The sequence below is a fragment of the Gallinula chloropus genome, assembly GCF_964237585.1.
Source record: "Gallinula chloropus genome assembly, chromosome: 28".
Taxonomy (NCBI): Eukaryota; Metazoa; Chordata; class Aves; order Gruiformes; family Rallidae; genus Gallinula; species Gallinula chloropus.
In genome coordinates, this window is record NC_140113.1 from 4,794,237 (window position 1) to 4,813,584 (window position 19,348).

Consider the following 19,348-nt stretch of genomic DNA (forward strand, 5'->3'; position numbering starts at 1 on the left):
TGTTTTACGTTTCTTTGCTTTATATTGGAGAAGGGCCTGCAACAAAACTTTGATCCAAGGTACAAATCCACAGCCAAGATTTGAACTAAGCCTACAAAACTTTCTCCAGAACGGGCCGGAGCCCAGCACGCTGACTTTGGGAGCGTCTTGTTCTTCACGTTGCTGATCACTTGATTCAGGCCTGTTTCTGCTTATTTATTTGACCATCAGCCTGCAAATGAACTTGGAGGCTCCAGGTTCCAGTCCCTAAGTTTTTTTGAGAATAACCCAGAGTAATTCCACCTACAGCACGATGAAGTTGCATCAGTTCGATGTTGCAACTGCCAGCGCAGTCGAGGAGACCAGAACGAGCATAAAGAGATGCTGGCAGCTTCAAGTGGGAGGAAGAGGAAGGAGAGAGGGGGCAGAAGGTTAAGCTGGGCATAATTTCTGATATTAAACTCAAAATTATCCCAATCCTCTGGTTCAGCAAGCCTGCCAACAACTGCAGAGCAGCACAACAGCTCAAGTAGGAGAAGCAGCTTTGATCTTCCCATGTGATGCCATCGGGTTTGCAGGGCCAGTGCCGATCTCAATTTCCGATGCTGTTTGCACCAAGTTCCTGGGAACTTCGCCCAGAACGTGTGCTAATGAAACAAGAATCCTTCAGTTTCAGGAGAACAAATGCAGAACCGAGTTTAGCTACAAGCCCTACCTTGAAAAACATATGATGTTTTTCTGTTTAGGAACACGAGCCGGACGCAATCTGCCCAGAGCAGTGGTCACATCGTAAAGAGCCCACAGGCAGAGCTGGCCACCAGCTGCACACAGACCCTGCGCTGCCACAGCCAGAGAGCCAAGTCACAGCCCAGCTCCCCGAGCCCCGGGAAGGGAGGAAATACAGAAGAATCCCAAATTTCTAACTAATGTGCGAGTAACAAAGTGAAATCGCTATAAAAGGGAAGCTCCTGCCTCTGCCTGCAGCGCGAGCTGTGACTAACTGTGCTTCCATAAACGCTGAGTCAAGACAACGTGCCGTAACTACAACAGCAACGAGCTTCATCTGTGCACAGGGAGGGCATGACTCCTACCACACCGATTGCACAAAATTCAGTGGAAAAGGAGGTTTACGATCGTTCACGCTTCCAGCGCAACTTCTCCCATAGGATACACGACATCTCTCTATCGTTAATTACCACAGCAATTAAGATTATTTGTATAGTCCCTTAACTTTGCTCTCTGACACCGTTTTCTGCAAGGCCATCGAGCCCCATGGTACCAGGGCTGCTGAAGTTACACACAGCAGTGGGTGTCAACCACGGCGAGGGGGAGGGAAGCGCTGGCCGAATTGCAACACACTGCATTTGGCTCAAGATAAAGACAGAGGTGCCAGGGTTTAGCCTGTTTCTTGTCACAGAGTAGAAGCCAGAAATAAACAGGTGCAATCTCGTAACCAAGCCACTGGGGATAAAGTCTTATTGTTTCTCTTTTCACTGGAGAACTTTCTGTAGACCAAAAGCAGCTCAGATTAGAGTTGAGAAGCGAACATGAGCAGTCTGAACAGGCAGGAAAGGGTGGCGGTAAGGAAGGAAGAGTAGGAACACCAAAAGCAAGCCAACCAAAGGCCCACTCCAGCTGGAAGACAGAGGTGGGATGGAGGTTTTCCAGTGCACCTGTTTGGGAAGTAGGTTCTGGGTTCTCCAGAGACAAAACCAGGTTTCTCTAGAAGTAATCAAGTGGAATATAGGAAAGAGAGACTCTCCCCCCTATTTTGTAACAAACAGGAGACGTGGCCCCCAGCTGGGTGTTAACTTGGGGCTCGGAGTGGTACAACTCGGAGTAGCTGCAGCACCGCAGAGCAGCTCGTCCAGCCTCTTTGCGCTGATGCCCTCTACTCACAGTACTGCCCATAGCAGCCACTGGAGAGTAACAGAGAAGTAAAACATTAGAACTGCCAAACTGAGGAGGAACTCCCTGAACTTCAGAACCATACTGTGTAATCCTGAGAGAAACACAGCTTTTCTCTTTTGAAATGAGCTCTGAGGTGCTCACGTAGCTGTACCGTCCAGAGGGAAAGGCAGAGTCTGTACACGCTGTTGGAGCAGAGTCTGCACCCGCTGTTGGAGCGTGTCACTTGCGGATCATTAAGCGTGCAGCGTGCTCAGAATGCCATCTGCTGGCAGCCTGGCTGGGGAGGGGAAACAGAGACCTGGCTGCTTGCTGCAATCTTTCCAAGAAAGCCAAGACACCAGACACCCACACCGCGACAGGAAGTCAAGCTACCTATTTACTCCACTCTGACGCACCTTGAGGAACAGCTATCTCATCAGGCAGCAATTAAACAATGCGTAGATGAGGTTAGTTTTGCATACCTGGGCAGGAGGTGAGAGGGGAACGCTTCCTGCTGTGCAAATAATCGGAGCCAGCAGAGCGTGGTAAGGATGGAGCGGGGGGGGGGGACAGGTCTTGCTGAGAATAAATAGGCTGCTTCTGCACTTACTACACAAACAAGGCTGCAATGAGCATTTAAACACTGCTGGGTTAGCATTGGAACGGGTGTGTGTGCAGCCATCTGAGTTCAGCCTTTCAGTGTGCCACGTTCCAGGTAACAGAGCTATGAAACTACACAGAGCTGAACACAGATACTGATCCGAATTATGCAAATTGTCTTTTTAAAGTACTTTCTATTAGGCAGTTATCTGTAACCCAGGGCCAGACCGTTGAATTTATGGTTTTCCACATCAGGCAAAGAAGAGAGGCCACTGAGCTGAGGAGGATTGAGCAGCTGCTGCAAGAACAGATTACATAAAGAGTCACTCCTTGAACCAGAGTTTGCGACAGGATGATATCACAGCTGTGTGAGGACACAGGGACCCCATGGTTTGAGGATGAAGAGGTGGGTCTTTTGCTTTCTGAAACAGAAGAGGGTGCAAACAAGCACTGATTTTATGGTGCACGTGCATATTTTGCAGAGAACAATGAAAAAGCAGATATTTTGTACTCCTTTTCTTTACCAAAAACTGACAAGTAACTTCCAGCTCCTATGAGCTCAGTTCCACTCATTAGGCTGCTATCAGAACAGTCAAGGTCCTCTTAAGATGAGGGGATACCACTTGCTGTAGATCAAACTGAACAAAGAATAGTGAGGTGCAACTGCTCCCAAAAGGACTTCTTGCCCTTCCTGGACAAGCACAGCTGATGCCCCAGCATCAAAACCCAGTCAAACTGTAACAAAACAGGAGAAAACACCATTCTGATCCACAAGGTACAACCTTCAATGAGAAAACAAACGAGGCTCCCAAGAGCCACATTTTACAGGCCAGTAACTAAGTCAAACACTTGGAAGAACAGAGCCATCAGAAAGCCATTTGTCAACCAGTTACAGTTTTAATATAAAAAGGTTTAGTCCAGTCATAAGCTTAATTGTTCAAATGAAAATGAGTAGTGGAACCAAAATCTTGAACAAGACGATTTAATTTAACATCAAGCTTGTTGGGTGACACATACAGTAACCTTACTCCAGAATATACATGTCCACACCTGCTGCTGCCAAAGCAGCTGCCCAGTGATTGCCTGGATACCTCTCACCATCAGTCCTTCCCAAGGCAAATCCTCCTGTAATATTACAGCAGCTGCATCACAAGGGAATTCAGGTTTTATTTCTTAACAGCATATAGATATATCTGTGCATATACCTCACCTATCAAGGTTTAGTGGACTGAAGTTTCTCCTCAGTCTTGTGGGAGAGTCAAGGCTTGTCAAGAGAACGGTGTGGAGAACCTTGCAGTGTGTTATGTCACATGTATTTAGGCTATGAGGGTTTAAATTTAGCCTGTCAACAGTACTAAATTCAACCCAAAACATTCTAGAAGTTGTTTGAAGAAAATACTGATAACTGTCAAAATTTCTCTGACAAATGAAAATAATTATGTACACCCAGGCCAGGCTTAGCTTCTCAGAAAAAACCCAAAATAGCATGTAAAAAAAAATAATACCTTTAAGTATGACATTCTGAACTGTTGGCCGTTCTGCCAGGAACTTAAGAGTAGCATTTTGTTTACAAACAGAAAAGACTGAGAAAGAAAGCACCTCCTCCTTAGGGCAAAGTTAAACAATACTAGCAAACTACAGCAAAAAAAGGAAATATCTGCCCTAAATTAACACAAAGGCAAGCTGGAAGAAAGATGGCAACTGGTTTTTTATCAGCCTCTTCATAAACAACAATCGATTTTTAGGAAGAGGTTGGAGTAGGCTACTATTAACTGGAAACATAGAACCCCCCCCAATCTTCCTACCCAATTTCATCATCTCCAAAACTGTTTTGGTCTTTTTTTTAATTTATTAAATTAATCTAAGGTCTTATGCCTGCCTATTACAGTTTGGAGCTTGTTTTATGAACAGAATTTCTTTTAAAAAAGCAAATATTAGTCAATTGGCATAGGGTTTTCATGCCCTGTCAGTATCACAGGGTTGAAACTCCTCAAGTCTGCCATTTCACCTAACTTGAAGTAGCAATCATCCTGCTTCCACAGAGAAGCTCCCACAGACATTTACTTCTGTGATCTCTTGCTCTCAGTTAACTTAAGTCTTTAACTCACCACACTTGTGTTTCCAAACCCCTCACCTCAAGTTGTTCTGTCATATTGTTTGGTTTAAAACCACACAGAATGATTTATTTTTTACTTCAGATAGATTTAACTCATATCCTGCAAGTTTTGATAAGGTAACAGAGCTTCCAATGAGTTAAGGCACCCATATGCCCAGAAAAAAAATAAATACCTTGGGCTAAATCCAACTAAGTGTTCAGCAGTCATTTAATTGCACAATCAACTCCCTAACTCATAGCATAATGCTGCCAATGTCTTTAGAGACCCTACAAATATGAGAAACTCTGTGGATGTAACGGACAAGGCTTTGACAAGACATTCTCAAGGTTCAGTCTGTACTCCTGGCTCTGCAAGGTAACTGCTACTCCTAACGTAATTAGCATTTAGCAGCAAGATCAGCACGTTCTAAGAATGAAATAAATATTCACACAATCAATACTAATGGTTCAAATGCTCAAACACATTATTGAAAACAGTAAATTTCCAATCTTTCTCCTGCCAATCCATGATTGCAGAAACAAGACCCTTGGCAACAACATTCACAGCTCTCAGTACCACAGAAGCTTCTGCAAACAAATCCTACGCCTGAAGTTTGGTCGCCTGTGGTGCTTGGGAGGTGTGTTACTGTGTTCGAAGCTGGTAGTCTGCAAAGGGGGGAGAAAAAACACCAAAAAACCTGTTTTAGTAAGTTGTCTCACTGAAGGTAGGAAAGCAGATGAGTAAACTGGGATGAAGCAATGTAAATCCAAATTTTTGTGTGGAACAGCCAGGAAAACGGTCTCTAAAGCGCTGAATGCAACTGCAGGCAGTCGTGCTTCCAAGCCAGGAAAAGTTAATTAGCGAAACCACCAGAAACCCCACTGCTCTCACTCACAAATCATCTAGTACCTTTAAGCAGGGAGCTGGCAGAGGCATGTGTGTGTGCAATTTCTGTTCAGATTTATATTCCAAAATCTCCCCAGCTTAACTACAGCACACTTGAGCAGCATTACTGGGCTCTCCCATCGTTAAGGCACCAAAACAAGAAAAGCAGCATGTGCCTGGCATGTATCTAAACCATACTGGTTAGTACTGGGGAACACGAGGAAGCTGTATTTCAATATAGAATACTGAAATATATACATGTTTCAATGTGTATGCTGGAGAAATAAAACAGGTGAGATGGAGAGGAGCCTGTAGGTTGCTGCCTGCCACTCACCTCCATTCTGGGTGATGTAACGAACCCACGGGAGAGCCTGGTAGCCACTCTTCTCAATTATCTTTAAGTAGCGAACCTGGAAAGAAAGGTCGTTAGGAAATGAAAGTCCTGTCAGCCAAGCAGCATTTAGCAAAACAAACCCCAAACAAACACACAATTATTATTATTTTTAATTAAAAACTGTGTTTTATGGATAACACTGAAAAGGAATCATCCAGAAGATGAGGAAAACTTGTGTGTTAAAAGCCTAGCATGTTAACTTGCTGGTATTTCTGTTTTCAGCTACTAACCTGGATTCCTGAAGTGGTGAAATAAGGAATCTCAAACTTTACACTAATGGGAGGCTTCCCTTCCTTATCTTCAGCTTCAACGCTTGGAAGTCCGAAGTGAGCTCTCATCAGGTATTCTTTTCCACCCTACCCAAAAGGACAGGTTTATTGTTTTCTTGAAACAAAAACAACCTCCAAAATTGCAACAAGCAGTTTTCCCAAATTGCTGAACTCCACTATTCATTGCAGCTCTTCTCTTGGGCTTAAAAGTGAGCACTTATTTTTATTTCAAAAATACTTTTTTTTTTTCTGTTTCAAGATGCAGATCAAATTAAGACCAGCCTGAGGCATAATTCATTTTCTTCCAGCCTTGCACTCTAAAAGAACAGGGTGCTGTTGACCATTCTGAATAAATGGTGACAGGCAGCTGTACCATGCCACATCGTTAGCATTCGCAAGAGCTCATGCTCATGGAACCACCCAAGAAGCACAGTCAGACAAACTAAAACAGCTGCTGCTAAATCTAGGCCAAGGCATTACACCATCCAGAGCCAGCGCTCAAAAATCCGCTCTCTAACCTAGTTCTGAAAAATTACTCCAGTTAAATATAAGCAACAGTATCTTAATTATCTATTAGCCAGTTCCAATCCTTCATCCAAGGGAAAAGAAGCAGTGGCCAGCACTACTTGTCCCATAGTATTAGAATTTGCTTTAGGCAGAGTCTGAACATTCATAAAACAGTAGAAGTACCATAAGAGATAAGACTGAAAATCCTTACTGGAAAAGATTTAATGGACCAGACGATTTCACTGTTCTCTGGAACCCATTTGACACTTCCAACAGTGGTTTTAAACTTTGGCGAGTCCGCGTCATTGGGGACTGGAATGTGAATCTCCACATTGTTGGCAGTTGATCTGCGCTTAAACTGACTCTTTGCCTAAAGAATAATCATAAAAAATAATCAGAAAAGCAAACCTCTAATATTTCCATCATGCTGGAGAGCTCAGAGCCCACGAGGCACACAATCCCCCCTTCCAGCCCAATCTACGTTCTGAGAAACAGAACTGTAACACAGAGGTCGTAACTTTGGAGTGAAGTTTTCAAAGAGATGCAAGTCCCACAGAAACACTAAATACTTGCACAAGAAAGGCACATACTTCTGGGCAAGTTTTGAGAACAAATGAAATAAAAGACCAAAAATGATCCATAATAATTTGGGATTTCTGACCTTGATCATGTACTCGATGCGGCTGTGGGAATGTTTCTCAATCACAGACTCGATCCAGATGAGTGGTTTTACCTAAAGGGGGGGGGAAAAAAACACCCACTTAACAGCTGTAGGTTTTACTTTGACACCGTTGTGAGAGTGTTGCTTCCCTATAAAACTACGCTCAACACGTGAGCCCCAGAGACAACAGAAAGTCTGTGGTGATGGAAATGACAAACAAGTTGCTGGTTTTCTTTAAAAAAAAAAATAAAAACCAAAACCAGTTATACAAATGAGTCAGCACTGATGCACCAACGTGCAAGTGTTACGAGAATTACAGGCTTGAAAGGCATACCTCACACTACTACCTAACAACAACCACATTCCAAAATAGCTGCTAATAGGGACTAAACCATGACAAGCCCTAAAAATAACGCTGGGCCTTATTTTTAGGGCTTGTCATGGTTTAGTCCCTATTACAGGACAGGGTTTAGTCCCTATTATCAAACTACCACCATTAAAACTAATAGTAAACTCTTGACGTGTTGTCTCCTGTCACAGCTGCACAGTGCAGATCTCCTCTGTATTGAGTTCTTCCTTTGCTGAAAGGGAAGCTTATCCCTCATCACCGCTGCTGGAGTGCTTTAATACAGTGAAATGACATAAATACTGCTGCTGCCAAGCACAATGGATTGCCCCACTGACGTTTCATCACTAGTGAGCTAAAACCAAAAGTCATGACAGGAAGGTTATTTCAGAGACAGTTTCAATTGTAGTCAAAAATGAGAGTTATTGCCAAGTTATTTCTAAACTCATTCTTACTTCCTCCAGAGGCTGAGCACGAAGCTTTGCTAATAACGGTTGGGCTGAGAACTACTATGCTGCCCCCACTTTTAAGGGGAAAAAATAGTTAAAGAGAAAGCCATCAGCAGATCTGCCTCCCACCTAAACCAGCCACAAACAATGAAATCCATACATCCAGACTTACATGGGTGTTCAGCCGATACGACATGAGCTCAAACTCTCCATCAGGGGGAATGAAAGAGATGGTCCTGTCGTTTTCAAAGCGAGACAAACGCACACACTGGTGAAACTTTACATCTTCCAGTTCTACTGATTTACTTTTGCCACCTAGCAAAAAACACACGTTTCAAGGTGCTACACAAATGACAGCCACAGCCTTATCACAGCCAGTTCCAGGCAAAGCAGCTCTCTGCTGACATTCCTCCCTTACAGCCAGGATTTCCTTTAGCTTGCTGGAGGGTTTTAGCACTAAGAAATCTCAAAGAAGAGAGATGAGGAAGCCTTGATGGCTACCCTGTGTTACTGTAGCATTCCATCTTCCCTTGGCGGTGGCACCCAAGACCCAGGTGAGCAACTGCATTGTGTATCACCAGTTTCATATCTTTTTTGCTCTAAAGTCCTGTTATCATTGTTATATTTTATCTTTCTGCTATTCTAGTACAATATCCTTATCCCAACTCACGGGTTTTTGGTTTCTTGGTTTTGGGGTTGTTATTTGCCCCTTCCTTTTCCCATCCCTTCCCTCACACCCCCCCACACCCCCCCCCCCCCAATTCTCCCCCTCCTCTTTTCCTTTAAAGAGCAGGCAGCTGCATGGATCTCTGCTCTCAGCCAGGGTAAAACCACAACAGTCTATTTCTACGCTGCTAAGGGGAGGATTTCTGTCAGCTTACAACAAATCTTTTCAGCTGAACCTCAAGCATCCCAAAACACAAGACTCCAGAGAGCAGCTTTCCTGATTCCCAAGCTATGACTGATATACTTACGGCCTGTGTTATCAAAGAGAACTTTGTCGTTCAGGCCGAGGCGCAGCTCGGGCATTCCCGAGAGAAACACTCGCATCTTAATGGACCCGACGATCTCGCTCCGTAACACGTTCCCATTGGCACTGACCTGAACAGAGAGGGAAAGGAAAGTGAGGCTGCTCTGATGTGATGTGACACAACACCAAGCAACGCTCCCAAGCCATGCCCATGTCTTCTCATAGGTCTTTCTCCTACGTTAATCCAGTAGAGGAGAATTAGGTCAGGGAGGCAGAGGTGGAGGAGGACAGGGTATCAGAAACCAGCAATGCATCCAAGGAAAGCCTTATCTGTCTACTGGATGTCCTCAGGGATACTCAGTCGTGGTGACTAACACCCTTCTGCGCATCACAGTACAGCAGTCACAGCCACTCTGACTTTTTATTGTCCCCTTGCAGGTTTTCAAAGAAATCTGCACTTTCCAAAGCTCTTTCCAACACTTCCCACTCTAATTCCCTGACCTAGTTGCAGGTGTCCCTGCTTCCTGCTGGGCGTTGGACTAGGGGACCTTTAAAGCTCCCTTCCAACACAACACATTCTGTGACTATGAATTCTCACTGCAAAGGTACCCACCAAAAGGTTAACAGACTCTATGACATCCAGGAACACTTCATTTTTCCTGTATTTTATCCCTTCTGATCTCCATGAAACAGCATTTGTAACAGTGGCAGGTGGACGTGGAGCTCCAGTTTCAAGTTTGTGCCCTTCCTGAGTGATGTACCTTCACAGCCAGGGAAAAAGGAGAGTTATACTCTGCAACTTTTGAAGCAGATTAGTGGCAGATTCATGCCAGCAACAAGTTTCATACAACCAAGTGACACTTTATTGAGCATTATTTTTTAATATTTAGATATTTGTTTGTGTAAGGAAGAATGCTCAGCACTTCCCAAGGGGGTTGTCACTGGGAGTGATGCAGAGCAATACTTACTCTTGTAAGATTTTACTATCAGTGGTCTGTGGATAACCAAAATCCATAAGCTCATCTAACAACTCATAAATAATAACGAAATTATCCCTAATGCTCTCTTCTTCCAACTCCTTGAAATACTCAGAAAAAACCTGAAACAAAATAACAGGAGGGAGGGAAAGGAGGACGTTAGCTGAGGAAGCACAGCACGTTCACAATGTGTTCCTGCAGCTAAAATAGTCATTGTTTTACAGAGCCCCAAATCAAAGCCCATAATTCACAAACAGCATTCTGTTCAGAAGATAACCCCCCTCAATTAGAAGAGAGCTAGAGAATCCTAGAAGCAACTCTGACTAGTATGAAAAATATTTATTCTGGAGAAAATATTTTTCATGCAGGTACAGATGAACCAAACACCAAATCTGTGTGATACACCACTACCCATGCATCAAGTTCACAGTTCTCCTCTCAGTTCTCAGGTCTTGTGCAACTACTTACAGCATTGTGTCACATCCTTTGCCTACTCAGCTACAAAATATCAATTCCATTATTAGTGGTTAGGAAGAGGGTTCTATAAAATAATCAAATATAAAGTAAAAAATGCTATTACCAGTGTTCTTTGGAAATGAAAAAGCTCTACATAATTCTATTTAGATCTACACTGAACTGGAAAGGCAGAGGGTAGTTCTGAGATGGCATACTCACCTGAACTACTTTATATAAAAATGAAAACACCAGTGATACACAAGCATTTTTCTTAGAAGTAGCAACAACTGATAAAGAATGTTCAGGAAAATGCATTCACAGTCAACAAGGTTTTACTACAGCAGCTTTTTAAAAGCCTTTAGGCAATTAGTGCTGCCAAAAAACCCCTGAGTTAGTTAATTAATTAAGAGTACCTCTGGCACAATGACATATGAAGATAAGCATTCAGGAAACAATTTCTTAAGAATAAAACTAAAGTAAATAGTTTTCTGCACCCTGAGCTGGTGGTGTAGGTGATACTATGTAAAACAGAATGATGTCATTTAAGGGAGCCTCCTTAGGTCACCTCACCCACTCTCTAGCTTTGCATTTAAATACAAACAACCACCACAATAGCAGCAGCACTGGGTGTATCAGCCCAGCCAAGCTGTCTGTGGTGCAAAGGATACGATATAAGTTGTTATGTTTGATCCACATGAAGCGAACTCCCCCGTGTGCTAGGATAGGAGAGAGCGTCCCCTCTTCCTCCTTCTCCATGAGGATGGGCATGAAGTGCTCCACCTCTGACATGTCCACATCTCCACGGTAATTCCGACAGATCAGAACCTACAAAGAGAGGATTCATACAGCCCCTGGATTTCCCCCCTTTCAGGAGGCGATGTTACCCTGCAAAACCCACACAGCAGGTGCTTGGAAAACTGAGATGACTGTAAAGAAGCCGCCAAGCCTCCCTCCAGCCTCTGTGCAGGGTGTCAGTGCCAGGCACAGCGCTGAGGCACTTTGCTGATTGGGATGCAAATCTGAAGCTCTCAGTGCAAAGCCCTGTGCTAATGTTTTCCGGGCCTATTGTTCACCTACTGCTGCACATGCCCTAACGAGATGGGAAAACGCACAAGTCCCCTGGGACAGGCTACCTGCAATTACTGCGGAGGTTAATTAGCCCAGATGGGATGCCCAAGGGCCCTGCTACCAGCGGCCTCCTCCCCCTGCGCCTCTACCTGCAAGGGGGGGATGCAGGGCTCCCCTCTCGCAGCTCAGGCCCGCAGGGCCAGACGATGCCTTGCTGGCTGCAGGGAGGGGCAGGGCAGGGGAAAGCGGCTCCCGCTGAGGCCGGGGCTGCCCCGCCAGATCGGGGCCCCTCACCGACCGCAGCGTGCCCGGCCCCCGCGGCAGCCCGAGGCGAGGGAGGCGCCTCCACTTCGGCCCTGCAGAGACCGCCACGGCCCGGGCCTCACCTTCCCCTTCAGGTCCAGCACGTAGACGGCGCTGGCCGACATCGCCCCACCGCCGCCCGCCCGGGCCGCCGTGTCCCCGGGCCACAGACACACCGACCGACTTCCGCTTCCCGCACCGCACTTCCGGCAGGAAGTGACGAAGCGAGGCCCGGCACCGGCGCGGAGGGGGGGGGGGGCTGAGGGAGATACGCGCGCAGTGCTGCCCCGCACTGGCGGAAGAACATGGTGACTCACCGAGAGTTAAATAGTCCCGGTGGGGGGTTGGAAACGGCCCTGGGACGAGGGGCCACAGCCCGTGGGGGGAGGTTTGGGCAGCCTGAGGCGGGAGCCCCAGGCAGACACGGAGAGGCCCCCGGGGCGCAGCCAGCGCCGGCAGCAGGGTGAGGTCAGGGAAGAGTTGTCAGGACAGGGGTGCCCCTTCAGAAGCTCCCTGCACAGACAACTGTGTTTATCGCACATTTCAGAGGTGAGTCAGCACCAGAAGAGGGTGGAAGCCAATATTTTAATAAGTTACACTGAAGTTACAATTTACAGCAGCCCTCTCCTGTTCCTCTATGCAGAAATAAACTATACAACTCGCCCCAGCAGCCAGTGCTACGTGAGACTGTTGGGCTTTCCACTTCCAACAGGAGAACTGTTAGTATGGCCCAGCTGGCTCACAGCAATCAGTTCTGGCCCTAAGCCCACTGGGTGTACTAGAGAATAAAAAAAAGCCCTCTGCACATACATAAATCAGAGCTCGTCAGCCAAGAGGAATTTGTTGAATACTTGGTTTAAAAACCAGCCAAACAACAATGGAATAGGATAGTACAGAGTCATAAACGTTCAGGAGGTATATTAAGCATTCAGTATGGTGGATACACAGATTTACATGGCAGCCCCGTTCAATACAAACAGAACACAACTCCGATCCAAAGCCCTGAAGTACAGTCCATTCACTTCGTCCAGCTGACTTTCGGGATGTCGTAATGCTCAGTTAGGGTATCCAAGTGCCTGTTGAAGTCCTAGGGGAGAGAAAGAGAAGGAAGATGTTTAGTTTTTGGTGTTGACATCTCCACCGTTGAACCCTCTGCCCTGCCACTGCTGTGTTTTGTGAAGGCAGAACAGCTCCACCAGCCTAACAAGCCTGCATACTGGTAAACAAACAATGGTCCGAGTAAATCAGTATGGTTTAGCTCACCTCCACTCTCTGCTTATGGGTTTTCGATGCCTTCTTCAGGATCCTCTCCATTTGCTGGAGGAAGACACAAGAGGCACCGGTTACTCCAGCAGTCGGAGCCCTCGGGGGCACATCGGGGATTTTATACACACAGCCCGAGCACCCAAACGGGGCCTGGCCCAGGCAGGGCCGCCCCACATCCCTACCCGCTTCTCCTGCATCTTCTCGTAGGCCACCTGCGCCGGGGTCCGCTTGTCCAGGCCGCGCTTCTTCTCCTCCTCCTGCTTCTTGCTGCTCACGATCTGCTCCAAGATCTGGGCCTTCTCCTTGGCCTTTTTCTTCTTCCTGCGGACAGAGGGCGGTCAGCGCCCAGCCCCGGCTGCGCTCCCCGAGGTGTGTGAACCCCCCACCCCGTCCCCCGCCGCCGCCTCACCGCTTGCCGGCCCCCAGGGCCGCGCCGCTCCCCTTCAGCCGCAGCGGCCCGCGCTGCACCGCCTCGTAGTCCGCCATAGCGCTTCCGCCGCGGCGCCCTGCAGCGCCCCCTGGCGGCGCGCGGGACCGTTGCTGCGTCGTCTCCCTCTCTGAGGCGAAGCCGCTGCGAGCTGAAACCGCCCTGAGAGGAAAGTCCGCAGGGTCGGGAAAAACCCTCCTAAAACAGCCTCAGTCCCCCCATTTCCACGCCGAACAGAACAATTCCCAATTATTACCTGACAGGAGGGTGTGGAGAGGTGGGGGTTGGTCTCTTCGCCCTAGCGACGGGTGAAAGGATGAGGGGAAATGGCCTCAAGCTGCGCCAGGGCAGGGTCAGGTCAGACATCAGGAGAAAATTCTTCACCAAAAGGGTTATTGGGCGCTGGAACAGGCTACTCAGGGAGGGGATTGAGTCACCGACCCTGGATGTGTTTAAAAGACGGGCACATGAGGTGCTGAGGGGTATGGGTTAGTAGAGGACAGGTATGGTTGGACCCGATGATCTCAAAGCTCTTTCACAGACATTCTGTAATTTTTCCCTCAGCAAAAGCTTTGTCAAGCACTAGAACAGGCTGCCCAGAGAAGCTGTGGTGGCGCTTCCTTGGAGGTATGTACAATACATGTATGTGGCCCCTAGGGAACAGGGCTGAGCGGTGGGCTTGGGGGTGCCCTGTTAACACTTGGACGCCATGATCTTAAAGGTCTCTTCCAACCCAAACGACTCTGTAATCCTGTGGTTATTTCATGAGGCAGCCAGCATTCCTTTTCTAAGCGGAACGGATTTCTGCTAGACAGAGGGGCCCATCCAGCTGGATGGTAGGAGTGACCCAGAAACGAAGGTTTTTCAGCCTGCCTGTGATCAATAAATCAGCAGCCTGTCACACGCTGTAGTTGTACAGTCAGTTCCTCCTCCCCCCCTTGTTTTTCATACTTCATACAGCCTGTAACAACATTTCTGTTCTCATGTATAAAGTATATGCTCACATGTATTTTCAGTGTAAAGGCCACATATGTATCAGCATATGTTTATCATTTGTTAGCTGTAGTAAATTATTAGCAGATAATGCAGAATAAGGGTCTTTATAGATGCCACCTCCAGTATAAACTACCATTAGGGTTATGGAGAAGGAATGGACAGGGAGTTACTACTGCTAATTTCCAGCATTTGGTTTTAGTTCTCACACACAGACATTGCTAATGCTTTTCAGATTACTTATCTGAAGGAATGAAAAAGCACACCCCACGAAGTCTACCCCCCGCTTCAAAAAGGCAAACAAGAAGCTATTAGTTGTTCAGCTAAATACTGTAACATGAGTCTTTGTTTTGCACACAGCAGACAGGTGAGCGATGCTGGATAAGAGCCTTAAGTAACCAGACTAAAGATTTGATGAAACGCTCCTATTATGATACTTTACAGCCTGTGGAATAGGGAAGCTGGTTACTTGATCCTCTGCTATACCTGAACCTCATTGTTGTAGCCTTTAATAACTGAATATCCAGACCTCCTATAAAGGTGCCTTTGAGGACAGACCGATGGGACAAGAATCAGCATTCAGAGGCAGAAATGGGCAACAAGCAAACCATTTTCACTCCGGAGCAACTGGATGCATATCAGGTATGAAACAAATAATGTGGCTGTTTGGACAGAACATTGAATAATGGTGAGGGCTTTATTAAAACAACCTCTTTTAAAGATTATTAAATAGGAGTACTAAATTACAGCAAAAATTTTAGTATCATAGCTTAATTCTTACATCAAGAAGGGTTATAAAATACTAATTATATGCAAAAAAAAAAAAAAGAGCTTTTATGCTTGGCCACATATAATTACATTGAAGTCACTGTACAGAGAAAAAATTTGGGCCAACGAATGCTAAAATCTCTCATCACATGTTATATCTTTTCTTATTTCATAGGACTGCACTTTCTTTACAAGGAAAGAAATTCTGAGGTGAGTCCTGTGTATGCATTTTGTGGTTAAAGGCAGGTTACATAGAGGGTGAGGTACTTCAAAAAGAATTTTTAAATGCGTTTACACAAATTTAGAATGATTCCTCTGGGCAATCAGTTTTGTTGGGGTTTTTTAATGTACAAAACCTATGAAATCTATCCAAAACTGAGCCAGAATTCTCCATTCTGTATCAAGGTAGCAGTCTGTCAGAAACAAAGGTAACGAGTTATATTCTCAGTGCATACTTTGCCAGTGACTTCCATGCTCCCCTCACCTGGTTTTGTGACAAACACTTCAAAATATGCTGTTATTCTTTGGGATATTTTGCCTGGTTTATCAAAACGATGACTTGGTCAAATTTTAGTCACATTTCTTATGTCTTCATGTAAATAATTATATCATCAAGGGCATTTTTCCCTGAAGCCTTCACGAGCCTCACTGAAAGCTCCGTTTAGTCTCGGGCCAAAGGATCTGATAAACACGCGTCCAGTGTTCTGTTCATGAGGGACTTGGAGGCTTCTGAAAACATCAATTTGTGCTCCTCTTGTAAAATTTACTTACCCAAGTCATAACATAGCTGTTCCTGAAATTGCATTTGCCTTTCCTAACCCTGCAGTGTACTAACAGAAAGGGAAGTGTTCAGTTTCTGCATCACTCAAGATGTTGTTGCGTATTTTTTTGCTGATTTCCCTGCAGGGCAGAGCACGAATGACAGGGTTTTTTTTATGGACCACTTTCCCCTTTAGAACCTTGATATGGCATCTGGGTATGAATTCTATACAGGATAAAATATGAATGCCTCTGTAATAATAAAAATCTATATCTGTTTCCTTTCCACACAGTAAATAGAGGCCAGAACCATAACTGTGTCATAAGACATTTATTATTGATAAGGAGCCTTTTTAAAATTCTGACCTATTGTTTTGTTGGTAACAGCTGTGAATGGGATCCTTACTTTAGCACAAGGACTGAAACAAACAGCAAGCTGTAACAGTGGTGAATACATTCAAATTATTATCCACATTTTCTGTCTCTTGAACCTGAGTTCCATGGAAAAAAAATGGGAAGATAAAAACATGGTGGAGGTGGTCCCAGATCTCTCTCTTCCTGCCACTGGCTTGAGGCGCTCGGGGTTTTAATCTGATATATAAACTGAATCTTTCATTCCTTGTGGAGTTGGAAAACAGATCCCTTTCACCTTGCAACAAGTTATTGTGTGTTTTGAAAGGGATTGGGTGGAGCTTCAGGTTGAAGGTCTTGTGCCTTGTTATCACGAACACAAACCTAATTACACCACATGCCTGAGCACCACTGCTGGCAATGTGGAAGTGAATCTGAAACTGTAAAAATCTGGTTTCAGATAAACACTATCTAGTGGTTTGGCTGCCTGGCCTGGGTTGTTCCTCAAGCATGAGGGGTTTGTATTTTTTCACCTGTTACAGTACACTCTTCTTTTTAATACTAAATCTCCCACCAACAAGTACAGACCATACAAAATCCTATTTAGTGACTGGTATCTTCCATCTGGTAAAGGATGCCAAGTGTGAAGAATGTTATGGAGAAGGCAAACACAGTGTTCTCAGTGGCCTGGATAACACACGCCTGCCTTTCTGTTTCAGACTGTTCTACAGATACCGAGATCTAGCCCCACAGCTAGTTCCACTCGACTACACCGATAAACCAGACGTGACACTTCCCTATGAACTCATTGGCAGCATGCCCGAGCTGAAGGTACTGAGCAAGAAACACAGCTGGAATCAAGTGACACATTTCAGTTTCATCTGCCTCTTTTTTTTCTTTTTTTTTTTTTAATAATTAATCTGGTACTAATTGCTGGGAGGGTGAAATACAAATCAATTTTGGCTATCGAAAGCGAGTCCTTCTGGAAGCTTCTAGTGATAACCCTGAAAACACCCTGGAATTGCACAAAGGTTAAAGGCAGCTGCAGCTGTGTCTACCTCTGATACAGCACTAGGCAAGAACATAACAGCAGAAAGGGGAGTATTTGCTAAAAAAAAAGAGCTACAACAAAAATAATCTTGCTCCAGTTGTCTTGCCTGCACTGAAATAGGTGGTAGCAAAGATGACCTGCCCTTGCTCCTGTGTTCTGTTTCCCAGGACAACCCGTTCCGCCAGCGGATAGCAGAGGTTTTCTCAGAGGATGGAGATGGCAACATGACTTTGGATGATTTTTTGGACATGTTTTCAGTGCTGAGTGAAATGGCTCCCAGAGACTTGAAAGCTTATTATGCTTTTAAAATTTATGGTGAGTGAGGCATGCAGAGAAAGTAAACGTTGGGGTAATCTTGCAGCTTCATGTAGGGATGCAAAGTACCCATTTTGCCACCATATGATTTCTAGTCAGGTATGTTTTTAATCCAGCTTTTCTTCTCACTGCATTTCAATGTCCTTTCTCTCGCCTGTAAACTCCTGGTCTTCTTTATCCTCTTCTTCCTACTCTTCTGTTAGTTATTTAGGATTAGGATTTACTGCACAATCTACAACCCAAAATTATCTGCAGTTTTCAAGAGTTGGTAGACATGTAAGAAATACTTCTGTCTGAGGGGCTGCTTGGGAAAGTGCAGCACAAGGGATTTGGCTGCCCATAAATCTGCAGGGTGGTTTTGCTAGGGGGAGGTGGAAGGCAGAGAAACACACTTCTAGCATTTTTTCTTCAAGGACAAATGTAAAGATTTATTTGTTTATTTTTATTTTACAGTCCCGTTTTCAGTTACTTTATGATCAGCTGAAGCCAAACAATATATCAGGTTTTTTGGGGTTTTTTTTTTGCTATTTAAACTGTACATGATTCAAAGGTGTTTAAAAAGTGAACCCCCCTCCAAAACTGAACAGCCTGTTCTCTGGCTTCTTACTAGTTCTTGTGCTCATTAGTACTGATTTGCTAGAATGATTTAATTATGGCTTGACTATGTTTAGTGATTAAACTGTTTACAATTATGTTAGATAAGGGGAAACAATTCCAAGCTTCTTATTTTGTTGCTCAAACTTCCATTCAAGCTGATACAGGTAACGGCCAGACTTCCTTTCTGATTTCAAAGTTCTACTTACACAACCACTCTGTGGCCCCAGAACCAAACCCTGTGAGGTGCTGGCATCAACCACGTAAAGCACTGCCTTTTGTCACTTAGATTTGATTTTGTTTCCTTTGCCAGATTTTAACAATGATGATTACATATGCAAATCAGATCTAGAGAAAACTGTCAACAAATTAACCCGACATGAACTCACCCCGGAGGAAGTTAAACTGGTGTGTGAGAAGGTGATTTATGAAGCCGATGTGGACAACGACGGCCTGCTTTCTTTGGAAGACTTCCAGCATATGATAGTACGAGCTCCAGATTTCCTCAGGTAATACTTGCTTTTCATTTCTAGCATAAAATTGCTTTTAGGCTTTCCTTCAGAAGCCTTTGAATTGGGTGTTTTACATCTTCTCAGCCATTACAGATCATCACTCTTCCCTGACAGTTCCCAGTAGAGGCGCCCACTGCAACAACTGGGAAAACAGACGCTTGATAAAGTGTGGAGGCTTCTTGTCTTGTTGAACCTCTGATACACATTTCACATGACAAAAATCCTCACAACTTAAAAGCTAATATTAGGCTCCATTGATGAGTATATGAGATTAGCTCACTCAATGAGTAACAGTCTTCCAATTCATCATGCAGTCCTAGGATTATTTGCAGTGAATCCCTTTGATTAGAGGGATACATAAGTGATCATTACTTTCTATTTTTAACAGCACATTTCACATCCGGATCTGAATCTAGTGGAACGTGCAGAAGGAAATGCTTCTTGAGCCTTCAACAACTATCA

At 44.9% G+C, this 19,348-nt stretch overlaps 3 protein-coding genes across 4 annotated transcripts; 1 reads left to right on the forward strand and 2 right to left on the reverse strand.

Annotated features, from left to right (window-relative positions):
• Window positions 1-3,352: 3,352 nt before the first annotated feature.
• On the reverse strand, window positions 3,353-11,975 carry AP1M1 (adaptor related protein complex 1 subunit mu 1; the record flags this gene model as incomplete). Its single annotated transcript, XM_084276510.1, has 12 exons — window positions 3,353-5,230; window positions 5,785-5,860; window positions 6,075-6,200; window positions 6,832-6,990; window positions 7,282-7,353; window positions 8,249-8,391; window positions 9,051-9,177; window positions 9,660-9,807; window positions 10,015-10,145; window positions 10,699-10,766; window positions 11,148-11,304; window positions 11,934-11,975. The coding sequence occupies 12 exons, from the start codon at window positions 11,973-11,975 to the stop codon at window positions 5,208-5,210; spliced, it is 1,272 nt and encodes a 423-aa protein (XP_084132636.1). The 3' UTR covers window positions 3,353-5,207.
• Window positions 11,976-12,421: 446 nt separating this feature from the next.
• FAM32A (family with sequence similarity 32 member A) lies at window positions 12,422-13,622 on the reverse strand. The gene is made up of 4 exons (XM_084276225.1): window positions 13,526-13,622; window positions 13,299-13,437; window positions 13,114-13,167; window positions 12,422-12,937 (listed from the first exon to the last, which is right to left on the reverse strand). The coding sequence occupies exons 1-4, from the start codon at window positions 13,600-13,602 to the stop codon at window positions 12,869-12,871; spliced, it is 339 nt and encodes a 112-aa protein (XP_084132351.1). The 5' UTR covers window positions 13,603-13,622; the 3' UTR covers window positions 12,422-12,868.
• A 1,505-nt stretch (window positions 13,623-15,127) lies between these two features.
• Window positions 15,128-19,296, forward strand: CIB3 (calcium and integrin binding family member 3; the record flags this gene model as incomplete). 2 transcript variants are annotated; one of them, XM_084276381.1, is made up of 6 exons in its annotated part: window positions 15,128-15,178; window positions 15,480-15,514; window positions 17,134-17,245; window positions 17,633-17,780; window positions 18,688-18,883; window positions 19,275-19,296. In XM_084276381.1, the coding sequence occupies 6 exons, from the start codon at window positions 15,128-15,130 to the stop codon at window positions 19,294-19,296; spliced, it is 564 nt and encodes a 187-aa protein (XP_084132507.1). The 2 variants fall into 2 exon arrangements, with proteins under 2 accessions (XP_084132507.1, XP_084132508.1); XM_084276382.1 differs by lacking the exons at window positions 15,480-15,514; window positions 17,134-17,245.
• Between the last annotated feature and the right edge of the window lie 52 nt (window positions 19,297-19,348).

What these genes read in the sequence shown, in the direction of transcription:
- FAM32A (XM_084276225.1), bottom strand. Translation starts at nt 13,602, where the DNA reads ATGGCGGACTACGAGGCGGTGCAGCGCGGGCCGCTGCGGCTGAAGGGG. An exon ending in AGAAGATGCAGGAGAAGCGG is followed by an intron (nt 13,168 to 13,298) that starts GTAGGGATGTGG and finishes GTCTTCCTCCAG; the next exon opens with CAAATGGAGAGGATCCTGAA. An exon ending in CCCATAAGCAGAGAGTGGAG is followed by an intron (nt 12,938 to 13,113) that starts GTGAGCTAAACC and finishes TCTCTCCCCTAG; the next exon opens with GACTTCAACAGGCACTTGGA.